The sequence below is a fragment of the Clinocottus analis genome, unplaced genomic scaffold, assembly GCF_023055335.1.
Source record: "Clinocottus analis isolate CAN_PGR_092001 unplaced genomic scaffold, fCliAna1.0.p SCAF_16, whole genome shotgun sequence".
Taxonomy (NCBI): domain Eukaryota; kingdom Metazoa; phylum Chordata; class Actinopteri; order Perciformes; family Cottidae; genus Clinocottus; species Clinocottus analis.
The window spans coordinates 10653810-10681665 of NW_027175887.1; the positions used below are offsets into that span (position 1 = coordinate 10653810).

Below are 27856 nucleotides of genomic sequence, written 5' to 3' on the forward strand. Positions count from 1 at the left end.
GTAACCCCTTGACCATGAGAGGCTTCTTGTCACCTCCCTTGACACATTGTATATAGCCCAGCCATTTATTTTAGGATATAGAACCGTTGCAGTACCATATCTGTCCACACGGGGGAAGCATCTTGTCACCATGCTGGATCCGCCTTCCTGTAACTGGACATCATGAGCCCGTAACCTCCTTGGAGAAGATAGAGTTGAGAATAATGAAGTTGTTATAAATTATACATAATGATAATACGTCAGTGAAATCCAATGTTCTACTGCTGTTAATGGTCATGATTCATAATATCTGTTTTATTGTTCCACACATCCATAAAATACGTCATCCATGAATTTACTTCTGGAGAGAAAATGTAAACTCAACTTCCATCTCCTTCATCTGATCTACATCAATTAAAAATACATCTGTGATCCATCTCTACATGTAAAGAAACCCCAGTTGTAATAAATGAACCTGAGCCAGCAGACCCATTTGGCATCTCTCTTGAATATGCACTTCTTTTAAGTAGGTTTCTCAAACTGCTGACACCCTCGCTCGGTGCAAAATATCCCCAGCAAAGTTACCCTATAACCAGTCACACCAGTCACTCTGATGCCAGGCTGGAGGAGTAAAACCATCAGGGGTTGCCAAGGCAACTGTATTCCTCCATGTGACAGACACCCCCTCCCCTCGCTCCCCCCGCATCCCCCACTCACTTTTTCTGAAAAAGAGGATTTATTTCTCAGGGATTTGCCAGAGGAACATATTTTAATAGGGTTATCATAGAGGAAAGAGAGGGAGAGATCTATAGATGAAAGATAAGTCGGGTTATCTTTATTCTGTTTTTCCCCATCACTTGTACCCTTTTAGAAAAAAAAATGGGGTTGTGGAATAAAGATTACAGAGTTTCAGCCTTTGGCAACTGCAGCAGCTCACATGTGTTTTATTCGAGTGTGAAAGAGTGATAATGCTGCAAAAGGAAATGGCATTGGTTCAATTAAAGCTGCAATGCAGCATATTTAAGTCCATACACATTATTCATGAACTTTAAACAATTCCTTTGTGTTAGATCTTAAGAGTTGGTGTCGTTTTCATTTTTTTTATTCAATATTTGAAACATAAGCGCATTACGTTTATTCAGGTTTGAGCTATAGTTTTGCAGAGTGCTTTTTTTTATAACAGATGGGTTCTTTAGTTCATAATCTTGTCCGTGAGAGCTAAGAGAAGTTGCCTCTTTGTCGTTATAGATGTTAAACTGAGTCTGCTCACTTTCCCAAAGCCTGCAATACCTTCATAAACCTCCTAATATAATCTTCTCTCACACTCAAAAGTCAAGTTTTGAATGAATTTGACTACGAGCCACTCGTGTGTGTGTGTGTGAAGAATTCAGATTCAGATTTGTCTTTTTCAGCCTTAAAGATATAGTGTGACATTTTGGGAAATACAGTACTTGCTTACTGACCTTTAGAACAGCTTGCTTGGTTCTGGGTAAGTAAAATCTGCAGCGTAAAAAAAAGACACTTGGCTGTTTTACGTTTGTAATGTGCTTTTGAACAAGAAGTTCAAAAGCACAGTTAAACAAAGAAGATGCGACGTTGTAATTAGTGACCTTTGGAGGCCCGGAGGTGTATTTTGTTACGACAGAGCTAGGCGAGCTGTTTTTTTTTTACCTGTTTATGCTAAGCCCACCAGCTGCTCGTTCCAGCTGCATATTGTACAGACGGGAAAGTGGTATTCTCATCGAACTGTTCACACGAAAGCATAGCTCTCAAAATGTCCAAATATTCCTTTGAACCAACCGTCTGCCTGTGAAACCGCTTGTGTGACTATCATCTGCACCAGGTGACGCCGTGAAGAGCAGCTCGAGTTTTAGTCCTGAAAAAAAGACTTGAACTTCATGACAAAGAAGCAAATGGTTTCCTTTTGCTCCACAAACACACTATTTTATTTATCTTGGCATTAATAGTTTGGGTTTGTTTGTCTATTCACTTTGTAAAGTTGAACCAATCACAAGGAATCTCTCCAGACCACATCGCTGAGTCTTTAGATCATGGCTCTGTTACACTCAGTTTTAACTCCAAAGTATTTGTTTAACATCAACTTTTGCTTCGCAACCAAACACGAAATAAAGCCAACGTTTTACAAAGTTGAAGCCGCTTAATGTCACGACTGCATTTTTCAAACAAGACTCTCAAATGAAGAAGTAAAAAAACAATGAAACACCACATCTATGCACAGTTACTTGTGCGTCATATACAGATGCTTATTTGCTTTACAAACAACATTTCTATTGTGATGTGATCCGTCAGCCAGTTTATAAATAACATATTAATACACCATGGCCGTGCTGAGAGAATGGATTAGGAACGCTAAATGTAATCAAACAATAATCCACATGATTTTTTATCTCTGATGCTTTTAGTCTTTAAACTGAGACTTATGCTGATCCCCTTCACCCCCGTGAGGTTTTGGCATTACTTTGTGTCACGTCCTCTTTGCAGTTTACTTAAATAGACCTTTGATTTGAACGCTGTGGACCGGGGGACAAGAGGCGTATGCAAAGCGTTTAAAAAGGAAGAGATCAGGTGCGGAGATGAGCTCCAAGCTGACCTCGAAACTGAATCAAAGGAGTGAGAGCGAGTGGGGGAGGAGAAGAAGAGGAAGCCAAACAGAGAGAGGGAAATGTGGAGGAGCGAGACTTGTGTATGTGCTGCAGTCATTTTGTGGGAACAAATTAGGTCACACAAGCAAAAGAGCGTTCCAATATGCACTTATTTTTTAGAAGTGTTAGTGTGACTTTCTTTTCTTTTTTTTTGTCTTTTTTTTCAACAATTGCCTTATTGCATGTTGGAAGCTTTATATTGTGCACCAACAATCTGTCAAAAAATAATAATCTCATTTGAATTATTTTCATGATGTATTTTAATAAATACAAAAACTGAGAAGCGTTTTGTTTGACAGCCACAAAACTACTACTACAATAATAGTTTGAATGTTTCTGTGTAAACTGGCAACTTCATTACAGCTTAATGAGGAACATGATTTTATCTCGTGCTATTGTTGGATCCAGCATGTTACACCTTTGTGCTGTTATCCTGTATCCTCATCACGTACTCTCCGATGTTAATCGCTGAAGTGTAGCTGGGGACGATTTTGTGCGTTTGTGCATGTGGTAATGGAGTGTATGGGATGTAAAACCTTTTGTAAAGCTCAGTAGAGAAAGTCTTACGAGTAATAATCTTCACAGGGCGTTATGTAACCACCTGCAGGTCAAGGAGGGATTGTACATTAAATGTAGCGACACACACACACACACACACACACACTCACACACAGCTTCACCTACAAGTTCTCGGGCATACACTGCTGCCTTTGTGCCCGGCGGACAGAATCCAAATAAAGACTCCACTCATATGTGTCCTTGGGTGCAGAGAATCAACTCAACTTTGCCTTTCGATCAGTCGGTGGTCAAGATGCAGCGCTAGATGTAAAACCAAAGAGGAGGAAAGGAGGAAATCCTGCCGCCCTGTGCTTCCTGTGACCCTCTGTCGCACACGCCATCACCCAAATATTAACCCTTTCACCTTCCACAACAGGACGGAGGTGCAAAACCCTGTCACGTCCCATGGTTTATGAAAGGTTAATCCATTGGCTTTGTGGGATAGACACTATGAGAAAGATGTGTAATTTCTTCAACGCTTCAATTGAACAACGTCCTTCAATCAGTAGAGTTCTGAAGCTCAATTTCCTCCCTAACTTTGAACACGGGCTACGCCTCACTGATCCTGTTCTCAGTGTATTTAGGGGGAAGATGATTAGATTATGATGGGAGTGATTTTGGGGGTTGGAGGTAGAGAAACGTGCGTAGCTCGTGTGTGTCTCTGTGTGTTTAATTATGGGCTGGGCCGTTTGAAAAGGGAGGAGGTGATCACCCTCTGGGCATCGCTGGGGTGACTGAAGCATATGAAGTGGTACGACTGCTCAATCAGGTCACGTGAAGTCGGTCAGGAGAACCACAGACGTTTCCCGTGATGGTCGGCCTAATCTGCCAGACGTGCATCTCCCTGAGGAAATGTATGTGACCTCGTGGCACGAGACGCCCAAAAACCCCCCACACATGTTCACTTCAAGCCTCAGACGTTTACAGAGTTACATGTGAGGACTTTGTGGCCTTCGTTTTGTGGTTCGGACGTGAACGTGAGACTGAGCCAAAACTGCAATTTTGTTGATTTTGAAAGCTTTAAATTCATCACCAAGGATATGTGGGCCACCCCAGAGGTTTCTCTCATGACTCATAAACACATTAGCATGGCGTTTATGTGGAGTAGAGCGCACTGAGTGTGTTTGTGTGAGACAGACTCAGCAATCTAATTGCTTTTAATGGAACTTACTCCTTCACTGAGGATGCTCTGCTTGACCGGATCCAGCACTGACATAAACGGACAGTAACACCCTATTTGTCTAACTAAATTCCCAAAGCTAGAGCAGAAATTATGCATATGACCTATTTTACACTTGTAGCACAGAAAACATTCAAATAAGGGCTTGCTACGTGTAATAACTGCTTTGCATCAATCCACCTAGGATGTAAAACCTCCTAACTGGAGGAAAGTGAGAGATTTCCTTTTCCTAACCGCTTCCTTTTCCCTTGTTTTCCTTAGTTTTTTTCCCCCACTCTACTAAGAGGTGCACATCTCAAGGAATTTGGTTTCCTTTCCAACACACAGCTTTGTCTTCGGGTTTAACGCCAGAGTGCAAAGAAAACAAATACTGTCTGAATGCATGTACCCAAATGTCTAAGATATTCACAGCAACGCGTCACCTCTAGTGTGAGCAGAGCGTTTATCTGCAGGTGTAAATTCAGGATCACGCTGTAGGTTTCCAATTTCTCTTGCTCGTGTCATTTGGTACCAGACTGCATAAGACTGGCTTGTGCCGGATTGAAGGGGTTCAGTGGATTGTGTAATCTTACTGATGTGAATTTGTAGAAAATGACTCATTTGAGACTCTTGATTTCTACTCGTCCCCTATTACTATTATGCTTTTTGAAAAGATGGTGAAGCAATGTCAGGGTTTTTGTCTAATATGCTATCAATGAGAATTTAATGCAGTTTTCCAAATGTTCAGAATTGAATGGAATTGAATATTATTAAAAGGGAGGTAAATCCTTTGCTACTTCTTCTACTTTAACAAATATAGTAAAGTTATAGCCTGAACATCATGGCTATCAGAGATTGAGAGCACTGTTTGTGTTATGTCTGGAGAATGTCACTTTGTTTAGGACAGAGTACTGAGAGCGAAACATTTGTCCAAAAGAGACACCTATGAATAAACAAATGAATGAATACCTTAAAACATCTGTTCATGCTTGACCATTGGAGTAATGCACACAGGAAGTGAGACCCCCTCCTTCTCTGCGGAGGCAGGAATGCTATAATTGAAACCACGTGTGTTGTAGAAACAATCTCTCTCTCTCTCTCTCTCTCTCTCTCTCTCTCTCTCTCTCTCTCTCTCTCTCTCTCTCTCTCTCCCTCTCTCTCTCTCTCTCTCTCTCTCTCTCTCTCTCTCTCCCTCTTCTGTGTGTGTGTGTACCTCATCCCACGGTTTCTTAACCTGATCGCTCTCCCTGCTTATGTAAGAGTCTCGTCCATAATTCCTCATGGTGATCGGATTGGTCGCTTGTTGTATTACTACAGAGTATATGTTATTTTATTGCATTGGAGCAGCTGTGCAGCTCTAGATTAATTTGCTATATTCTTTTCGGACTTATGTTTTCCATGTAGGCAGCTGTTGCACGCAGACCATAAACCTTTCGATCTTATAAATGTGTTGCCTTTGTAATACTCTCCCAGCTCTTTAAAGCCTTGCTCGCCACAGGGCTTTTGCACCAATGAGACAGTCAAAGAAAACACTGTATCACTGGGTATCACGGCAAATAAATAGTCCTCTGTGGAATTGTGTACATCAGAATCTGAATAGGTGATAGTGGTATTTGCCTTCATTCATATGAACTGGGTGCACAACAAAACCCAGACATCCTCCAAAATGACAATATAGTTGAGTTAACGCCTCTTAAAAACTATACAACCCAAACTGACCATCATAAACCTTGCAGGAGTTAATGTTGAACGGTTGTGTGAAACTTCAGTTGCTTTAGCTGTGTACCTAATAATCTGGCATTTGATTGTAAATTAATTGTGCCAACAATGTACCATGTTTACTCTGCTATATATAATAATAATAATAATAATAATAATAATAATAATAATAATAATAATAATAATAATATAACTATTCAGATTATACTTTTGCAAGATAAACCTATAATATTATTATACAATATGCCAGTATCTTGCTGGAAACTGACGAAATATGACATGAAGTAATAAGTAATATGATGTGTTAATATCTGAAAAGAGTGTTTCTGGGTGATCTTTTAATCTATTCAGGTACATGTTAAGTCAAATTGCTATGAATTATTGAGGGATGAAACCAAATGTGACAGTATAATTAAACCATTTCATATAATCAATACAACATTTTGTAGGTCGATTTTGTTGGCTATAATCTCATTATTGCCTGGAGTCACGTGGGCGCTGATCGGCGATGAACGCTGACGCGCAGCGCGGGGCTGTGTAGCGGAGCTGGGATTAACAACCAGTGTCAAGTCACACAAAATACCACACAGACTTTACGCGTGTCGTTCCAAAATAAAAAATAACCCCCTCGGTGAAACCTCAGTGTGACTCTTACTTTGAAGGCCTAATTGCTGACACTTCCGGCATGGCTACGGCGGCGTGTTAGCCAACTTGACGCAGCCGCATGTCAACTACTCTCCCCGTACTAGTGGAGTGAAGGCGTACGTGGAGGGGTAACGACAACACGCTCGACCACTGTGGCAAAAAGACACCTCTGCTGCCGCTGCCCGGGACCGAGACACGCGCCGCGCGCTGGCTGTCGGGCCACCGGGGGGACCGCCTCGCGACCGTGAGGCGTAAATGGCCACAACATTTGCGCAAAGAAAGACGCTGCCAGTGAGACGACCTGTGTAGCCAAAGAGCGTCCTGGAAATTAGGGCGCGTGTTTTGCTGTGGAAGGCGACCCGGAGCCCCTTTTTTTTCGCACAAGGGAAGTTTCTGTGACCGATTTTTTTTTTTTTTGGAGGAGATCTTTGATTTATAGGCTGCAAACATGGACGAGGACAACCAAGGTATGAATGCGTTCAATGCAATGCTAGAAAGTGTAGCTGTGTCGGTACTAACAGCGAGGAGACAAGTGTCTCTGCAGCCTCATTCATAATAGTACTAACGTTATGGATACTATGGATAACGTTGACCTATATTTTCAGTGATTGCATTATTTTTGGTGCGCCAGGCGCACATGCAGCGACATTTATCTCATCTGTCACCTTTTCCACTTCAGCATTTTTCTGGGAGAGCTCACTGACATGCAGACCCCCTCACTCACTCACGTTGTGTTGTGATCATTTCAAGACCATGCCTTATGCGAGATGTGGGAAGGTAGAAGGATCGACCTAATTTCAGGGGGATGCTAAAGACTCCATCAAGTTCCAATGGATCAGCATGATGACTGAAGCAGTGTCGCGTTGGTGCTGTGGCCAGTAGACTTGTGTTTATCTAAGGTTTTGTCAGCTGGGGGCTGCTGGTGTCACGCTGGCCCAACAGGTCCTCTTCCCTGTCAACCAAGCACAGCCATGAGACTCACATTCATTTCTTGGCTCATGACTTAAGTGTTGGCACAGATGTGCCACTGCAACAGGAGTCTGCATCCACTGCACTGAGCTCAGCACAGAGGCATGGTGAGCAACTTTTTTAATGAAGTCAAAGATGTGTTCAGCCCTGGTTATTGACAAATATATAATTATATAACAAGTGCATTACTTATTCAGTGACTTCATGCATTTGTCGAATATGAACTCCTATCAATTATTAGCTGCTATTTGTAACTCCAAATACAGCCATGGACAGATTATGATACAACAGGCCTCTGGAAACACATATCGTAAAAAAGGTCTCGAGGAGAGACTCCTAGACTAAATCCCTGAGGTCATTTAGCGTCTATTTTCTACTATTTTTGGTTGTGTTTTTCTTTATGTTTGTTTCCTTTTTGTTTCTTTGTGGTCACTTTGTGTGTAATTGTGGTTGTTGATTGACTTTATGACAAGAAAGAAGTGAATGTCACCTCATACAGAGGCTCTGGTGCAGGGGCGACTGGCCCTGTAGCCGGTGGGCTCTTCACTAATCCGTCCATGATACTAACAAGCCAACTGCGCATCATCTTCTGACTCTAGGGGACTGGGGGTGGAGTTGAGGGGCTGTTAAGCCTGTCATCATGAACAGAATCCTACAGGTGTAAAAGAGTCACTCATGTTGTCTCACCTCTGTAAGTCAGTGGTATTCGGTCCCACGTGCTCACTGCTCCAGCGTTGCCATGCAGAGCATGCGGGCATAACGCTGTCATTGTGCTGTTTGCGGCTGCCCTGGCCTCCAGCGGTGGCACACGTCAGCAGAGCTCCACAGACAGACATATGGTGCCGTGTGATGCCGACCATGGATAGCTGACAGTAGCCGGGAGCATACACACACACACACACACACACACACACACACACACACACACACACACACACACGCATATATTCATGGCTGCACGCTGACACACTGACACTCGCACAAATTAAATTTCTCCTTTTCCCTTATGGCACTGTTTAGAGTGAAGATAGATGGATGGATCATGACATAGAATTATAAGTGTGTGTGTGTGTGTGTGTGTGTGTGAGAGAGAGAGAGAAAGAGTTACGCCACAGTTTGCACTCTCATCTGGAATAAATAGTGTCCTGGATGCTGCAGGATAAAGAGGCTGCAGAGCTCCTGCTTTTTCTTCTTCTGCTGTTTAGTTTTGTGTTGAACAGTTGGGAACATTATCCACAAATTGCTGTTCTTTTTATGAGAACAACTGAACACCCACACATGAGCCCACAGCAGCGCTGGGTTCACCGGAGGGTAAAGTGTGTGAGCGATAACGCTGGCGAGGATTACAAACACGGATGTACTCAGCGTGAGGTGACGGGGGAAGTGGCACGTTGGTTGACAAAGTTCAAATCTGTCGTTACTCACAAAGGGACAGACACATCTTTCCGGGCCGTGGGTCGAGTGAAGGGGAGTGAGGTGGACAGAGTGAGGTGTCGGATGGAGAACAGAAAGGCGTAAGGATGGAAAGAATGTTTGGCCGCGAGGAGTGAGACACAGTTGTAGTAGCAGCGATGGTGAGATGTCTGGGAGGGAATATGTGTGTGTGTGCGTGTGTTTGTGATAAGGGGGCCGGGATGAATGTGTGCCGGAGCAAAGTTGGAAAATGGCCAAATATGTACGGAGAGCCGTCAGTGAAGGACAGCGAGGGAGAGTGTCGGTGGACTCGGTCCACCAATCCATTCTCCTGTCTGTTGCAGGACTTTCTCTCGGTGAAAGTCCTTCTTCTCTGTCCTAATCATCTCGCTATCAAACCAGGTCATACCTTTTTGATGGGGATCCAGTTTCAATTTATTTTCCATCTTCTTCTCTATGTTTTTTATCTGCTTGAAATCTTCTCTGCGTTGGAAGAAGAGAGTACCATTACTTTACACATATCTGTTCTTGTCACGCTACCGGCATGGCTGGATGCGTGGTAATGTTGGTCGGCTGGCTGGTCCACCGCTTTGTTTCAGAATGAAACGTCTCAACAACTACTTCCATCCTGCTGCAACATTAAGTCACATTTACTCGATGGTTGACCTGACTCCTGATATTATTAACATGATACTTGTGAGTGTGTTAGCGCGCTGCCGCTTGCATTAAGCTCAAAGCGTCGCCGTGCTTGAGTGCAGCTTCGTTATTATTATGTATTTCCCTGCATATATTGTTAAAATTTCCTCGTATCAGTTACTTTTCTGCAACCACAGTCGGGGCCCGTACTGCACAACAAGGCTGAGAGAAAACGGGTCCATGGTAATCCATCTGACGCGCATGACATTCAACAATACAATGCCTTCTGCAGTCGCTCAATGGACAATGGGCCGACAAGAGCCCACAAAGCTTTGCTACTGTGAAGCCTGTCTGACTGAGCGTAGCGTACTGTAACACATTCTGGTTCTGCGTGACTGACTTTGACAGTCCATCAAATGCACACCTCCAGCATCTCTGCCTCCTCGGCTTCAAGGTAATCTTTGTAAGTCTGGGAGCGTGTGCGCCTCATCGATGGAGGCTTCGTGAGTGATGTCCAGACGGTGTGAATCGGAGCCTTCACCTGAGTCAGACCTCTCTATTTACACACTGTGAAAACCAGCCGCTTAATCTCGGCCTTCCAGTGTGTCAGTGTGTGGTCTGTGGGGTTATGGCACACTGCAGTCCAACTCAGGCGAGGAGAGACGCACGCGCCGAGCTGGGCTTTGAGCAATTCATCTGTCGGCCTCGGGACACCAGCAGCTTCTGGGATCTGTGTTTTTCACTTCTGGAGGAGATTTGCAGCTGCTGTCTTTTCCCCACAGCGCCCCACGCTGCCGAGAGCCCGAGAGAGTAACGTCCCCAAGTCTTCATAGCGTAGAAACACATCATGCTTCAAGAGGATACACCTCTTCGTGGTATCCAGATTGAATATTTTCCCTGTCCATATATTGGCTCCTCAGAGGAGTCGCTTCTACTGCAGATGGCTCCAGAGACCTGTGACCGTGGGTGTTTACTTCCAGCCTGACTAGGCTCGGCCGGGCAGGCGCGACGTGAATGCAGCCTGTGTCACGGCGAAGGACCTAAGGGGCCTGCAGGATGTTAGGGAGCACCAGAGGGATGTAGAAGCCCTGTCCTCTACACCGGTGGGTTTTCTTTTTGCGCCACGGACCGGCTTCGTGTAAGACAATATTTTCACGGGCCGGCCTTCGCGGTGTGGGCGATAAGTATGACCTCATAAAATTATACGACCAGCATAAAAACAAGTATAAAGGGGATAAAAATACAACTCCCCATGACGCCGAATTAGCGGGAACCCTGAGGTTGTTTTTCTGCAACGAGCCGGTCCCATCTCAGCGTGACGGGAGACAACGACACCCGACGTGTGTTCTTAATGACCAGTCTACTCCGTAACTTCAACCTTTACTTCGTCGCAGGGTTGTGGAATCATTGTCTTTTGCCACACGGCCGAACCTGCCAAACCTCAAAGACTTATCCATTGTCATTGTTTTCAGCGTTGAATACATGTGTTGTCCCGCTTAAAGTTTTTTGTACAGACGAAACAAACAAGACGTAATGTGTGCTGGCGGTTGGATTTATTTTCCAATCTTTGTGCTGAACTAAGCTACCTGGCTGGAGCTTCATGTTTAGCATACACAGCGGATACACTTTAGTTCTCAAAATGTTGAGCTATTCATTTAAGATGCCATTTTGTGTGTATCGTCTTAATTTTGTGAGCGAGATAAATCATTTTTTGGTGTGTGCGTTTGAGAAATTAGTTTTTATCTGACTCCGCTCTGTTAAAAAGTGTGTTTTCCATGTTTTGACTGCCGTGTGCGCCCACTGCTCCCTCACACTGTCACGCACTAGCAGTCCGGCTCACACGGCTCAGTAACTGCTTTGAGAGGCTGATGGGGAGATAAAGAAGACTTCTGGCTTCTGTATGTGGCTCGACGTTACCGTATAGGCTAAAGTCTGTGTGTGTAAGAAAAAGGTCAGTGAACACAAAGAGCCCTTGTTGAGTTTGTCCTCCCTGAATATCAGATATTACATTTACCCGTGACATCCCCTGAGTGGTTTAAGTTGGACTCAACAGACGTTAAGTCAGACTGACCCATATGGAAGTCAACATCCTGGATTTGGACATGATCTACTTGCATGAAAAGCTAAGTTTAAAGTGAACATGAGGCGTGCATGCGAATCCACTTGGACCTCTACTCTGTTTTCTCCACACAAGGGTTTTTAAAGAAAGTATCCAGTTCTCCCTTCATCTAACAGACTGTGCAGTGAAGGTCTGCTGCTCAGCAGAGCCACAGACTGGGATTTGTCCTTGTCGCATTAGGACCGTCGAGGGGCTCGTGGAGGGGAGGTGTGAGGCAAATGGAGCCATTTTAGTCCTCTTTGGAAAGAGAAATACGAGTGTCTTGGAAGTTCCCAGGAGTTTCAAATCATGTGCCGAAGTGAATTTCGGGCAAAGAACGTGCCGCTCCACTTGGGCCTTTGTGGGAGTTCATTGCTTCCATTAAAGTGCGTGTGCGTGTGCGTGTGCATGTGTGTGTGTGTGTGCGTGTGTGTCTGGAGGCACAGCAGAGTGGACAGGAAATGGGAGGTTTGGAACAATTATAGTTTGAACTGCTGATGATGCAGGAAAAAGGTGTATCAGCCCCTCCGACTGCCAGAACATTCAGTGTTTCACGCTCACAACACACTCACGTTTCCTAATGTTATAATACAGAAACATTAAATGACTGTGATTTTTAACACAGACTGAAGTTTATTTCATAAGATTTGTTGTAATAAGTTTTTCAGTAAACTGAATCGATGGGTTTAATTAAGGCTGATTTACTCCTACAAAATACTCTCGTGCATCTTTGTAATAAGCGATGTATAGTCCACTTTACTCCTGGACATCTTTGGGGTGTAAGAGAGCATCTTGCCAGCCTCTTACGGGCCTCTTGTCTGCTCCCCTGGGGCCCGTGGCACTGCCACTTCAATGCCAGCCCTGCTTTTAAGAAGGGATTTGTAACACTCAGTCACTTACTCTGGAGGGTCAATGTGTCAGTAAACTACTACAGAACATCTTCAGTCTTTGCCAGTTTTCTTTTTTTTCGACTCCTTTTTTGTGCAAAATGGGCATGTTTCCACTCACTACCCCCACTCTCTTTTTTGCTGTAAGATGCTGCTGCATCATGCAAAATTCATTCTTCTTTCACAGGGAGAGAGGATGAGCTGTGACTGCCCCGCTGGTGCTGTAAAGAAGGCCGAGGTTGTTGCAGGCGTAGTCTTTCCTTTCCCCGTCATCGTGTCTGTGCTATTCAGAGTGGCAGCGGTGCTCTATTTGTCACCGAGAGGCTACAAAGAGCACAGCAGGACCACCACGTGACACGAGAGGCTCTTGAGCAACCTGTCAGTGTGTATACACACGTGTATGTGTGTGTGTGTGAGAGAGATGGAGATGAAGACATGCAGCAGTGGTACAGATTCAAAGAGATGCTGATGGGGAAACGGATGCTGCATTCAGATTCTTAAAGTAGGTTAGTGGTGCAAGGCTCAGCCCAGCTGTGTGTACCTCATGCTTCTCCACTTTCACTTGTGGAGGCATGTGTGTGTGTGTATGCATATTATTGTGAGTGTGTGTATCTCTTTATATGGTCTGCACACAGAGGATTAGTGTGGGCTGCGAGCCCTCTCCATGCGTAGACAAATGGGGGAGATCAAGTGAGGAGGGATATGGATAACAGTTTGTGGATTATCGGTCAAGGACTCAGGTCGCTCGCCGTCACTTCCCTCGTAGGGTGACAGACACACACACACACACACACAGACACACACACACACACACACACACACAGTGTATCTAAACAGGATTCAATCATGACAGAAAAGCTGGCCTAAATGGAAAATAAAAGCAGAAAAAGAGAAATCCTCTGCTGTGTTTTCTATTCCTGTCACTGTCAAGTGATCTAAAGTCTGGTGGCTCACCAGGATTTACTTCTCCTCCTCTCCTTCGCCCTGACCCTTGGATTGTGAAGTTGTTTTCAGAGATGGGACAGCCTTTTGTTGCTGCAAGTGAGCACCGGGAAATACAAAATGAATGGCCTCCGATAGCCCTCAAGGGCATCTGTGACCGGGTCTTTCTACAGGGACGACGGCAGCGTCTTGAGCTGTTGTCACCCGCCCACTATTACTATGAGCACACACACATACACTTTCTCTCATTGTCCCATAACTCATGATGCATCAATGTCGGTGCTCGCGCAGATGAAGAGTGTGTATGATTGATAACCTGCATGGCTTTAAGGGGGTCATGACCACTGTAACACACACACAGAATGGCCTCAGGGTGTCTCGGAGGCCGAGGCAGTTACAGGGGCTCCCGGACACCGGTTCCTTTGCACATATATTTGATCTTTTTGGTGACCTCTGTCCTGCTAAGTACGTGCACGACAGCTAACCTTCGAGGAAATAAAGCCCTTTGATTTCTCTTGATAATATATGTTGGACAGAGGAGCATAATTTAAATGCTTTAACATTAATCTCCCGATATTAAAAACATCAACAGAAGCTGAAGCTCCCAGGAGATCTGTGCATGTCAGGAGGCCATACATGTGCTTAGTTTCACAGTAAAGCGCCGTGTTTCTAGCATCTTTCACTCCCTGGAGTCTAAATCCAATCTACTTCTTTTTGGTCAGATGTGATCAGTCAATAATAAAATATGTGAAATGGAAAACACATTAAAAATGTTATGTAATTGTATGTGAAGAGGGAGTACAATGTTTTCTGGATATTTTCTCTTTCAAATCAGATTTTTCCTCAAGTCTTCCATCTGTATTACTTATGAGAGAAATGTAACATAATAGTAGAATGAAATCACAAGATGGGCTAATGGATTTCAATGGAATAAACTCTCAAAGCCTAATTTGAAAAATGTATAAGGAGCTTTTTCTGATTATGTTCCTTAATTTAAGTTCTTGGAGAAAAAAAATAGGCTAATAGTAAAGCACTTGTCTATGTGCATGATTAACACATTATAGTTTCTGAAAATGTTTCTGTTTCTTTGGTGTAACCAGCTAAATGTTCTCTGTTTGATGTTTAACAACGTTTAATGATGTAAACGTTTCCTCATCTCCCACACAAATTATGTTATTTTGCTAAAATTAAATTGATGACAGTATTTCCATCTACTTTTCAAACTTTAATAATAAGCTTCTGATTATTGATTTGATACATTATTATTATTATGAAACATATTGATTATAGCTGCTTTAAAGGCATATCGATCTCAAGCCGCTGTCTGACACAGAGGGGTGAATGGAGGGGGATTCACACCGCTAGATGCCACCAACTCTTCCACACTTTCCCTTTTAAAGTAGAGGAAAGATTGTGGTCTTTACATTTGAGCAGGGTTGTCGTCTTTCATCTTAAAGTTAAGCAGTGTTTTGGGATGCAGGACATAAAGCCTGATATCTGGAGTCTAAGTTCTGTGCTTTGTATTCCCACCATCCACCATGAGCACTTCCCTGCAACTGCAGTACTTATTTTTTTTTTTACGAGACAAGGTTGAATGCGTTTGACTATTTATACCACAAAGCCTTTGCCAACAAGTTTATCATCCCTGATGTTTTTTATCTGACTTTCATCTACTTATGTGGGAAAAACAAAAGTTTGCTCCTCTGTGGAGATGATGCAAGAATTGCAGATGATGTTTATTTGGAGGCTGGCCTCAACTTGTGAGATTTAAGATAAGAGGCTGAAGGAAAAAAAAAGGCTGCTGAGTGCAGAGGCTCTTACTCTGGAAAACCCCTTGACACAGAACCTGGGAAAGAGGGATGGTTTGACCCGAAACGCCCACATATTTTGCGTAATAAAGAAATCCTGGCTCAGGTTTTAATTCTATTATGAACTCTCTCTCACTCCTCCTCCTCATCCGCCTCCTCTCTTTCCTGCTGTCTTGGAATCACAAAAGCAGACGTGGATCCTGTTTGGCAGCTGGATTGTCTCTTCATCTTTCTGCCGTCTTCTCTCGCTCTCTGTCTATGGTGTATCTTCGCTGAACTCTTTCCCACATTTAAGGCCTGACCCTGACATAAACAGCCTGTGCTGCTGCCTCCTCTGTCATGTTTTTTTCTTTCTGTCTGCAAGCTCTGTTTGTCTGCTCAGGGCCTCCATACCAGACTGTCATCAGGTGAGACACGAGTTGTTTCCTGAGGACTGTCGGGCCCTTACTGAAGCCCCGCTAAGAGTTTCTTAAGGACTTGTATGTCCTCTCAGAGAATACAAGCTCACAACTGGGTATCCTGGCTTACCCATTACATTTTTTTTAATTAGAGATTACAACTCAAACTATCAGTGGTGGAAAAAGCACTCTGATCTGACACTGATACTGCAGTGTAAGTTGCAAAACCACAGTGTAGAAATACTCAGTTACTGGTAAAGGTCCTGCAATCCAAATTGTTAACGAGAGTAAAGGTACAAAAGCATTAGCATCAAAGTGAGAGTGCCCTTTTATGCAGAATGGCTCATTTCAGATTAGGTACAATAAGGCGAGTGCATGCTGATCGGGAAAGGTGACCTTGGGTTGAGTCCTGACATGATTAGTATTACTGTCAACAGATCCTTCAGGGCTTAGTCTCACACAAGAAGGTGTAGTATTGTCTAACAGCTGGTCAATGACGAAATATCTCGTCTAGACAGTGTGAGGCTACGAAGAACATTATGTACAAGAAGACAAAACAAGGAAGCATTAAGATTAATGTCAAACACATCTTTAGCTGTCAACCAACAGATTGCGTATTGGTCAAATGACTGTCAAGATCGCCATCTTCTTTTCAAAATGTCTTTGCTCTTTAAAAAAAAAGACTGGGCAGGAGCTGGACTGGCTGATGAGATAAGAAAAGGTCTCAGTTTCTGCAGTCGACGGATGTCAGAAAGACTGATGGGCTGATCGTTTATCAGTTGCAAAACAGTGTAAGAAAACATGCATTGAGTAAAAGTAATCCACTTCTTTGCCGTACGGGAAATGACGCATGAGGTAAGATCGACTATCCTAATGAAAGACTCGCAGTCTAGCTCGTAATTGAGCCAAGATAAAGAACAAGGGATCCTGCTGTCAAAACCACTAAACTAATTTGCCTGAGGATTGTGACATATGATGGACCACAAATAAACCAATCGGAAGCTGTTTCTCTTAATCCCAAGGGAAGAGAAGTGCTTCTATCAGAGTGAAATTTGGCAAACGCAGAGCTCGTTCATGAATAAGTGACTGTGACTAGTGGGTTCTGTGAAGAGACTGTCTTACTTCAAGGGGTTGTGTTATAGGGTTTTTGAGGCTTTGAAGAATCAAACGGCCGTGTTGTGTTTGATGTAACCTCTGATTTCTTGTTGTAATCCAATTTTCATAAAGGGAACGCTGTGGATGTCTCTTCTAAGATGAGAGCTGACAACAAGCTACTGCTGCAGACTTGGAAAACAACTTGGAGTAACTTATTTGAGACTTTCTGTCCAGATGCTTCTGGACAAAGTTTACATATAATATGATTACTTAGGTACAAATAAGACAAACACTCAACAACAAGGTATTGTTGTTTTGTGCACTCCAGCTATGATGAGATATTCCATGTGTTGCATCCAAGGACAACAGTATGGTTTACTCGTGTGTTTTAAAGGCTGAAAGACGCAGCAGCTTTAGTCCTTGAAGCAACACGTTGTCTTTATTTCTGAAGATGATGCATATTTGTTTTTAGCGTGTGTCGAACACTTTAGTCCGAACTGAATTGCATCATTAACTGTGGGGCATGGTGCTAGGAAATGTGGTCGAGGTCTCCTTTGTTCCCAGGAGATGAAGCTTCGTGACTCTGGTGGTGCTCTGACTTCTTTTCCCCCGTGTAGCGCCTCCAGCAATAATAACTGAAAAACAAAACCCATTCCCATCAGCTTCAGCTTGTAGTTTATGTTCATGCTGCAATCCATTGTAGCACGTCTCCCAGAGCAGCTCAGCTCTATTATTGATGTTTTTCAGCCATTAGTACCTCTCTTAATTATAACAGCGGAGAAGTACATGTCACCTGACATCAGTGGAAGATGAATTACTTGTCTGAGAAAGAAAAAAGAGATAACTGAAATGTGCGGTTGCTTGTTTGGCTGGTCATAAAATACGATTGTGGACATTTGATTTACGGATGAAAGAAAGACGTAAATCACAACTTCTTATGTGCGCGAAATCAATATCATCATCATGAGACAAATGGAAAACTTGCCCAGAGGAAGAACGTCTTGGAGGAGAGTAACTATAATGGATAACATCAATGTTAATTTGTTGTTGGCGCAGAAAATCATATAAATGTCAGGGTTGGGGCAATTATCATTATTTTTTGTAAATCTCGTACTTGTGGTTGATGCACTGTTTTGTGGTCAATTCTGAGCGGTTAGGCCTAAAGATTGCTGAAGGGCACAGTCACGGATGTGAATCTAATGTTTGCTTTAATGAGGAATGAAGATGAAACCTCAGAATAGCGACTCAGTTAAGTGGACAGGAGCCTAAGCACTGTGGACTGGAGTGGCTGCTAGTCAAGCCTCTTACAGACTCTTAAGGTGAGTGGATTGTCATTAAAACAAGTGCACTGTGCTGTTGTTGCTGCACCCACAGCGCTGCTGATCTAATGTGAAATGCAGGCCAAGATCCCATCATCATCGTAATAAATATCTAGAAGCCTTTAGGACCTTTTGATGGTTTCAAGCCTGTTGTTAGAGTTGATGGTTTCTTCAAGTGAAACATGGAAACGAGCTGATGGCGCTGTGTGTGTGGAGGAATACAAGAGAGTTGAGTGGAAATGAGTTGGATTAAAAGAAAGGATGAGACTTGAGGAGGTGAACAGAGAGCTGGATGGACCAGACTGGTGGGTTGAAGTAGGAGGAATGTGCGCTGTTTCCATACCACTAATGTCAAAGTGTGTGTGTGTGTGCGTCTCCGCATGCGTGAGAGCTGTGAGTAGGAGTAACGCAGAGGGGGGAAAACAATTACTACACACCTACCAGGCACAATCTCACGGGTACGCCGGCGCGGAAAAAGCTGCTAAAAGCTCTTGTGGCAATTCATCTGCAGTACTGACACTTTCAGCACTGACCTTCATAAGGACACAGACACCTCGGCTTACGGCATGTCAGTCATCATGGGAATTAAAGAGAGGAAAATGGCGATGTGGTATGTGTTTTACTCGGGAAACAAATCAGTTTTTTTTTTTATCTCGTGAAAGTGGTTATGTTAAGTTGCCTTATTTTCACCTGCAGCAGTTACATGGACAGAGTTCACAAGTTTTCTTGGTCAATTTGTCTCTGACTCACTCACCCGGATTTCTTCCATCAGCCTTTACTCAGCCGGGTTGCACACACATGCAGCAACCACGCCACAAGCTGGTGTTGTGAACTTGTGTAAGTGCTCTCTTATTAGCTTGTGGTGGGAACGGCCTCTGCCCTCCTCGTGTTTACAGCATTGCCATTGTTACAGGAAGACCAGCCCAGCGGCCCTAATCACTGAAGACATCCCCTCCATTGTTACGCAGCCAGCCTGCTGGAAATCAGGAAGGTTGTCACTTTCAGAAACACAATACAGGTTTTGTTGTGTGAAGTTTTTCGCCAAATTGAGGAAAAAAATGGTTCAATAAGTGTAAAGGTGAAAAGACTTCTGGTGGTGTTGCAACCTTTCGCTTGTTAGCAACAGATCCTGAATCAAACAATCTGGATATCGGCCAGACGAGAAGAGTTTTCACACGTTGTGATGGCTGAGACGACGAACGATGCTCCACAACAGATATTTCGTGACATATTTCCCAGCCATCTGCAGGTCCATATTCTTCTGTTCTCTCTTTCGTTTCTGTTGAAAGTAGAATCACAGAATTCAATGCTGCCTTCCTGTGAACAAGAGTGTCGGGCATATTGTTTGAATGAAACTTGTGTGCGACTTTCAATGGACAAAACAGATTGGTGGTTGTGCATTTAATTTCAGCGTGAGCTCACATCTTGACGTGGTTTCACGACCCTCCAAGATGACTATTCAGGAAATCGAATACAACAGGGGTAGTAGTATGCAAAACCAACTGCTCCACTGACCTTGATGCCAAGGATATTGGAAAGGCTCGACTGTCAAAGGCCTTTAAGTCATTTGACTTTGCGTTCCGTCGATAAAGGCCTATCTGTCACGTGAATCAGATCCCAATCCCTCCGGTATCTCCAGAAGCATTAGACAGTGAACTGCATCAGGACTGAGGTCTTCCTATCTGGACTGTGGACTCAATGGGTAAGTCATGTATTATTCAAGCCCCTAAGTAGTTTTACAGTTGATTGGGGTCGAAAGCTTCATCCACATATCGTGCAGCAGCAATTCTATGCTGACGAGTATAAATAGTTCTGCTTACTGACGTTAACTGACACCGTGATCAGGGACTCCAACAAAGAGCGTCATTGAGCTGAAACATAGCTTCTCTTATCAGTGGTTTGGATAATCTGCTTGTGATCGCATGTTTTCCTTTTTTTATGACCCCTGTGACCGTCTAGAGCAGCAGTTCCAGTTTTATTGGAGTCATGAGACGTTACCACTAATGATATACCAACTGAAACCTGAACTGACACTGACTTGAATACTTTAAGACACACGGAGTGATTCGATTAAGTTTTCCTACTTCAATGTCATGATACTTAAGATTTCCGTCCTGGTAAGGGCTGCACGATATTGGGAAAAACTGACGTTGCAATTTTTGTTTCTGCAACATGTATTGCAATATTAAGAACGTTGTGTATATTTCAAAGTTAAAGGCATCAATCTATTGCAGTTTAAGAACACAATTAAATGGTTAGGTCTATGAAGAACTTTGTTTAAACAATTAAATTCACCCACCCGACTCTTCACACTGAGGATCGTCCGTACGTTCATTCACTGAGCTACCAACTACTGGGGCGCATTGTTCCCTTCAAAAGAAGAGATGCAAAAATTTGCATATTGTTCCTTGTGCTGTGAGCAACTACAATCGTATCTCATGCTGCACATTAAAAGGAGTTGTGTACCTTGATGACCCGTTGAAGGTTTGCTGGTTTGCCCCCAGCAGCTTTATATCTAACAGCTAATTCCTTCATGTTCTATTACTTCCTGCAATACTTGAAACGGATCCCCTGAGAAGAATATTCAAATATGACCTACGCCTCAGCACGACTACACATTATGACTCTGCCACTAACTCATGAAAACTACTGAGACGGTCACCATCGTTACATAGTCGGTGTCCTACTCAAGTAAATTCTGCTCACTTGGATGAAAACTCTCCAATAGAATACGGTGGTTAAATCCGACCATGCCCGTAACGTTGCATTGACCCTGGCTGAACTTTGCACGGGACCTTTTCTCTGACTCCCTGAGAAGGTGTTGACCCGGCTGGTTACGGTTGACCAAGTGAAGAGAGCTAAAAGGGAATGTTACAAACCCAATGACCTTTCCTCCGAAGAAATCTGGACCATGCGTCCGTCAGAGAAAACTGGAGCAGCGTGGCAGCTACTCGTTGATGGATGCTGTATGAGTGATGTGGGTGGGGAAGGTTAAGCATGCACGTTTGAACTATTATGATTATGTATTGATTGTTGCTGCAACACCAGACCCCTAAGTCATAATAGGAAAAGGCTGAGTGGTAATATATGTGGCTGGGGTTAAGCATGAAGGGTTTGTATATAACCTAATATGGATTTTTTTAATGTGGAACACTGCTCTCTATGGGAATCGGCTCACAAAAACACACGCTCATTTTGAGTCTTTCATGCATAATTCATGAGGGGTCCAGTCTCAGCTGTACAGCAGTAGATGTCCTCACAATGATATCAGATTACTCTGCATTTTTATCATGCTACGAAACACACGCAGCGGGCGAATTGTTACCCAAAAGAGATTCGGCCTCCTCAGACAATCTGTCCCATTCTCCGGTCCAGACGAGCTCTTTCAGCCAGAGTAGGAGGGGCGGAGGAGTTGTTTTTGCGCATCACAGACGTAGGTTGCCTGCAGGGTCTCTTTGCTCCACAATTACTGCTTTATGAGGCTGTTTAACTGAAGCCAAGGAAAGAGAGCAAAGGAGGCTGAGAGTGTGAAGATGTCTGGTATCTGTTTGTACATCACTCTTGAGTCGTTCCCTTTCTTTGCTGTTTGGCATTGAGAGCATCCTTTTGTGTCTTTGTTTCTTTCATGAGCAGACATTGCCTCTTTGCAACTTTTCTTCTTCTTTTTTTTTAATCCTCTTCAACCACACAGACCCTTCACTTAGGGTCCTTACAAAACTCATGTTGCATGCACAAGGAGAAACCAATGTAAATGACGTGTGAAGTCTCATAAAGAGTCACAAATATGCGATAATGTTTTCCAGCAAGATGTGTGTGAAGTGATGGATGTACATGAGGAGGGTCGTGTGATTGAACGCGCCAAAACTATTTTATCTTTTACATAAGTGCAAAGTGAAGGTTCATTCAGAAGAAAAGGGAAGCAGGTTCTCGTCTGGCTTTTCTGGTACCTGCGTGCCATCGCCTTTCTTACGATTTGCTTTGCGTTTTATATACATATATATATATATATATATATATATATATATATATATATATATATATATACATATGAAAAATAAAGAAAATAAAAAACAAAAGGGAAAACGTGACCCTTCGCAGACATCCAATTCATCCACCCACACAGTCCCAACAACCTCTCTCCCACTTCTACTGCCATTTACAATCAACGTTTTTATCACATTAGTCAAATTAGGGGCGAGTCATCAATCGATTGCACAATACTTGGTAGACATGGCATTTATACCCCATTATTATCTTTTTTATAATGAGCGGTGCTTCTCTCTCCTCAGACTTCCGAGTCTAGTTCCATCTTGCAGGCGCTGGTAGACTCTGTGTGAGCGCCATGTGTGAAGGAGAAATGATCACACAGCCATCTGGACGCCTGCTCTCTTGACTGGCTGCTCGTTTGTGATAACATGCGCTCCAAGCCCTCCGAACGTAAGAACCTAATAGTCCACGCCGCCTCTGTCACTTTGTCTTACAGAGCAAGACTGAGGAGAAGGGAGGATTTAACAAGTGTGAGAGATAGATGCAGCAGATAGATAAAGGGGAGAGGAAATAACTTTACTTTTCTTTTTCCATTATTTACAGTCAGAGGGGAAACAACTGGGGGGGAAAAAAAACGCCTGGATAGCAAAGCTGCTTAACGGTATGATTCAGTTGGGGGATTTGAATGTACTCTCACCCCCACTTCAAGCACTGGGGTGGAGGCGGGCAAAGAGAGAGATAGTGTGTGTGTGTGTGTGTGTGTGTGTGTGTATGTGTGTGTGTGTGTGTGTGCGTGTGAAAAACGGCGTAGGAGAAGCACAATCTGGTATAGCTCCATATGAAAGTGACCTACTTCCTGTCAGCTCGCTCTCAAATGGATTGCTGTTTTCTGATGTGTTGGAGCAGAGAGGGGGAGGTCCTCCGAGGGGTCTGGGTGAGGATGGGGGAGTTGCTGGGGACCCACAGTGGAGAATAAAACGTTGTGTGTGAAGTGTGAATTCGGCATGCATGGCGTTTATATTGTGTACTCACCTGTGTATACTGTGTTTGTGTGCTCATGCAGTAAAACATGCATGTTGCATGAAGTCGCTCTCTCTGCTGTGGTAATTGCCCCAAATGAGGGCCCGACGACAGTGGACTATCAGAAAGCCAATATTTGAGAGGGCAGGCCTTGCCAGATGCCCTGTGTGTGTGTGTGTGTGTGTGTGTGTGTGTGTGTGCGTCAGTCAAACACAGGATGTTATTTATGGGAGTGATCGCTTTTCCAGCAGGGACGTTTCTGTGGTTTTAATATGTGTGTTTGGAAAAAAAATCTTCCTCGTTTGTGGCTTTTGTGTAATCTACATCTGACACCTGCTCTATACGTACATACAACTGTATACACTGTCAAATTAGATACAAAGACACAGAATACAGATGAAAACCAGACAAAAAAATGTATAAACATTATATAGACATGTACACAAAGGCATATCCAGACAGTTCATGTACTTGAAGCAGCTCCAGTCAATGTTGTATCATTTCAATGTGACAGTGGTAAAGGGGTGAGTCGTACAGTGATAACCCTGCAGAGACTCATCACCTGATTCTGCAGCTGCTCTCTGCCTGACAGAGTTTTATTGTGAGTTTCAGCTCTTTTGAGCTGTACGGTCCACAACGTCACGGTGGTGGTTCACTCTCACCGCTCTCATTGCATTGTTTTCAGCGGAAAAAAATGCTATTTGGTCTCGGCACGCGTCGATGCATAAAAATCAAGCTTTTCTTAAACTAACAGCCAGCTACCAGCTATTGAGATGTTTCAGCTTCACTTTTGGGGTGAAAAGTGATATCGCTGCAGCGGCAGCCTGGAGAAAACCTTCCTGGATGTTGCGGGTGGAGTCCAGAGGTTTGTCCTGATGCCAATAATTGTACATTAGCAGTAATGTAGCTTGAGATGTGGAAGCAGCACTATGCTTATTTAAATGAAGAGTAATAATGTTGTGCCTAAAATCAATGAATAATTTCGATGAATAATCATGATCTCAAAAATAATTGAGATTATCATTTAGGACATAATCGTGCAGTCTTTGACATTTAGCAGCTAAAGAGAGATATTTCTCTCAGGATTTGGTGGAGACCAAAAGCAGAGAGACTGCACGACATTGGACTTACACAGAAACAGCACTCCTAATGAATTATATTGTTGCTCCATAACAGAACGGGAAGGAATGTCCAGAGTTCGTCTTTTGCAAACAAATATCTGTTAGTGTATCAATTGAAGTCACGAGTAATGCCTTTGGGATGGCTCCATTGAACACTGCCAGATGTATTAATCCCTCTGACTCTGACTGGCTGGTTGGAAGGTGAATTTATTTAATCCATCCTCATAACCCTGTCCCTCCCCCCCTTCCTCTCGCTCACACATGCTCTTTCATTTTCCCATCTCTCTGTATTTTCCAGTACCTGAGGACCTGTCTTTGGAGGAAAGAGATGAGCTGTCGAATATACGGCGCAGGAAAAAGGAGCTTCTGGATGATATTGAAGTGAGTGTTGAAGCAAGAATTATGTGTTTTATTGGCTCTAGCAGCAGAAAGTTCCCATAAGCGGGGACGAGTAATGTGATCCTATTGTAAAACAAGTTATTGAAGTGTTTTACATGTCTGAAGGCTCATCTGATGTGACGCAGATCAAATACATACATTATTTTATGTGTGATTTTGTCCAAATATCAGAAAACACCTACTGCCTCCAACCTGTCCCTTGTCTAATAAAGGAAGAAATGCCCTCTTAAAATGATAATGTTATGGCCATGTGATATTGATTTTAACCATATCACCCATGTCTAACAATTAAGGAAACTTAAGGAAACTCATGAGAGCCGACTTACTGTTTTCTTCTCTGCAGCGGCTGAAGTTTGAGATCGCAGAAGTGATGACTGAGATCGAGCAGCTAACCTGTGTGGGGGAGAGGTGAGACTTTTTCTTACTGATTTATTAAATGTTTTCATTATTGAATAAACGACCCATCGTTTTCCTGATTAATCGATTAGTAGTTTTGTCGGGAACATGTCAGCCCAAGATGACATATTCAGACTTCTCCTTGTGTCCAAGAAATACTTAAAACTATATCAAATCAGGTAAAGCAGAGAATACTAACATTTAGGATGCTGGTACCAACAAATATTTTCTATTTTTGATTAAAAAGTTTGACTAATCAACTAATCGTTGGAGCTCTAAATTAGTTAGTCTGTTAAATGTTGAAAGAAAATGTCCCCTGCTCGTATTTAATGAGCTTTTTCTGTTTTTCTTTTTCTGTTTGCTCGACTTTAATGATAAATCAATCCTCAGAACTGAGGTGGATTTTTTTTTCTCAGTTGACTTATTGATTTGCTGACTAATCGTTACAGGACTCTTTCTTTCTTTTGGCAAAATCTGCTCTTCAAAGCCAATGAGCCATGTTGTCTTCCGCTACGAGCACCTGTCGTGTGTGTGTGAGTGTGAGTGTGTGTGTGTGTGTGTGTGTGTGTGTGTGTGTGTGTGTGTGTGTGTTAATCCCCCTTTGTTTGAAGAGTGAAGCAGGACAGTCCCTTGCCTAAACACTAGCCAAAGAGTCTGCATTCAGAGGCTTTCATTTGATTGGTTGATGAGGTGGAGTGAGGTTGTTTGTGTGTGTGTGTGTGTGTGTGTGTGTGTGTGTATGTGTGTGTGTGTGTCTCAGGTGCAGCTGGCAAAGGGGCTTGGGCTATTTCGGGCACACAGGAAGTGTAGGGAGCATGCACAGACCATGGCACAGACACACAAAGGTTGAGATTCCCCCGTGGTGCACATGCAAAATGCGTTTTTGGAGAACAGTGACATTTAAATGGCTGCAGGATGGGTTAAACCGTTCATGCACACAAGTGGAGAACAGGTGACGAGTCACATGTTAAGCCTATTCCCAGTTTTCTGAGGATAAATCCTCTGAACACACCATGTTCAGTTGATGGCAGTAAATAAACGGACTGGATGAACCAATCCCAAACTGACTTACTGAACAAACACAGCTGCAAGCGGACAAAACCACTCAACTGTGACATGATGGATGTTTTTCTCTGTTTTTTGATTCAGTAAAACCACGCAAAGAAACAAACAGATCGCCATGGGGAGGAAGAAGTTCAACATGGACCCTAAAAAGGTCAGGCCTTGCCCTAAACTGCCTATTTGTGAGAATCAATCACGCGGTTACTGTTGATTTACACTTTTCAAACTTGACCCCAAAAATATCTGCCAGACTCCCATCCGGTCTGTTAAAACAGTGCAAGAGAAGTAACTTTTTTTTTTTTTTTTTTAAACAGGGGATCCTGTTTCTTCTGGAGAACGATCTTCTGCAGAACACCCCAGAGGACATCTCACAGTTCCTCTACAAAGGCGAGGGGCTCAACAAAACAGTCATAGGGGACTACTTAGGGGAACGGTAAGCTCTCCAGTTTTTCCCCTCTACCTTTCTTTTTTTCCTCTTCCCATCTCTCTGTCAGATCTGGACTGCATGTGCTGAGACGATGGCATAAAGCCCCAGGAAATTAGTGGTCTGGATTTATGGAGCAGAGCAGCGACGGGAGACAGTGCCAGTAAAATAACGAAGCGGACATGTGGTTCTTATCGAAGGGAAATCAATGGGTTTAAGAGTGTAATAACAACTGGGTTTTCATGCTGTCTGCATTCACAATGGATTTCTCTTTGAAAAACACTAGTGCTGTGACATGAAAGCATTTACTTTTCACCGTGACCCCACAAGACGGATGTATCAACGCATATAACGTATTAACAGTCTGGCGTCTGTTTTTCCTGATTCTGTTTGAATGGAATTGAACAGTTCAACATCTGTGACTTGTGACCTTCCTCTCCTCCAGGGATGACTTCAACATCAAGGTCCTGCATGCGTTTGTGGAGCTTCATGAGTTTGCAGACCTCAACCTCGTACAAGCCTTAAGGTGAGTTAACGACCAAATGCAGCGCCGCGGTAAAGAAAAGGATCGGTGTTGGCGTGGTTGTCTTCCTAAAGGTGAAATATGATCCAGGAAGTCCCGTTTGAGTGAGACTTAGTGTTTTTAATACTATGAAGATTTGACTACAAGTGTTCACAGAAAGTGTTTCTGTGAACAGTAGAATTATGGCATGCGTGCTACAAGTGATATAACGGTAATGTATTCACCAGATCACACATCTTCACCTCCCAATAAGAATGATTGAGGTATAATTTGTCCCGCCCTCACAGGTTTAGGAAAGCGATCCCTCAATGAGTCTGTACACGCCCACACAGTCCTGAGGAGATGTCTTATCAGCCAGATTAACACCTGTGTGGGTGTATAAAGGTTTTAACACTATATCGATTCAATTAAATTACATTGAATGATGGCTGATGTGAGACATCCATGTTTTTTTTCTTTTGTATTTTTTAGCACAAGAGATATTTTCCAACTTCACCAAAACGTTTCCCTATTAAATATTATCTGAACTGATCAATTCCTTTTCAGTTTTATGTTCATGATGGACTTTGACTGGATCCACGTTTGTTTAGTTTTCAAAATATCATTTAACATCAGTTCCAATTATGACTTGGATGT

General features: G+C 43.2%; 1 protein-coding gene across 1 annotated transcript in view; it reads left to right on the forward strand.

Moving 5' to 3' along the window:
- Positions 1–6837: 6837 nt before the first annotated feature.
- cyth3b (cytohesin 3b) overlaps positions 6838–27856 on the forward strand; it is a 31200-nt gene continuing 10181 nt past the window's right edge. Inside the window, exons 1-6 of the mRNA XM_068578874.1 lie at positions 6838–7190; positions 24715–24797; positions 25159–25223; positions 26361–26427; positions 26588–26706; positions 27143–27223. Coding sequence (XP_068434975.1) covers positions 7172–7190; positions 24715–24797; positions 25159–25223; positions 26361–26427; positions 26588–26706; positions 27143–27223 — 434 coding nt within the window. The 5' untranslated portion in view covers positions 6838–7171. The remainder of the gene's footprint in view (positions 7191–24714; positions 24798–25158; positions 25224–26360; positions 26428–26587; positions 26707–27142; positions 27224–27856) is intronic.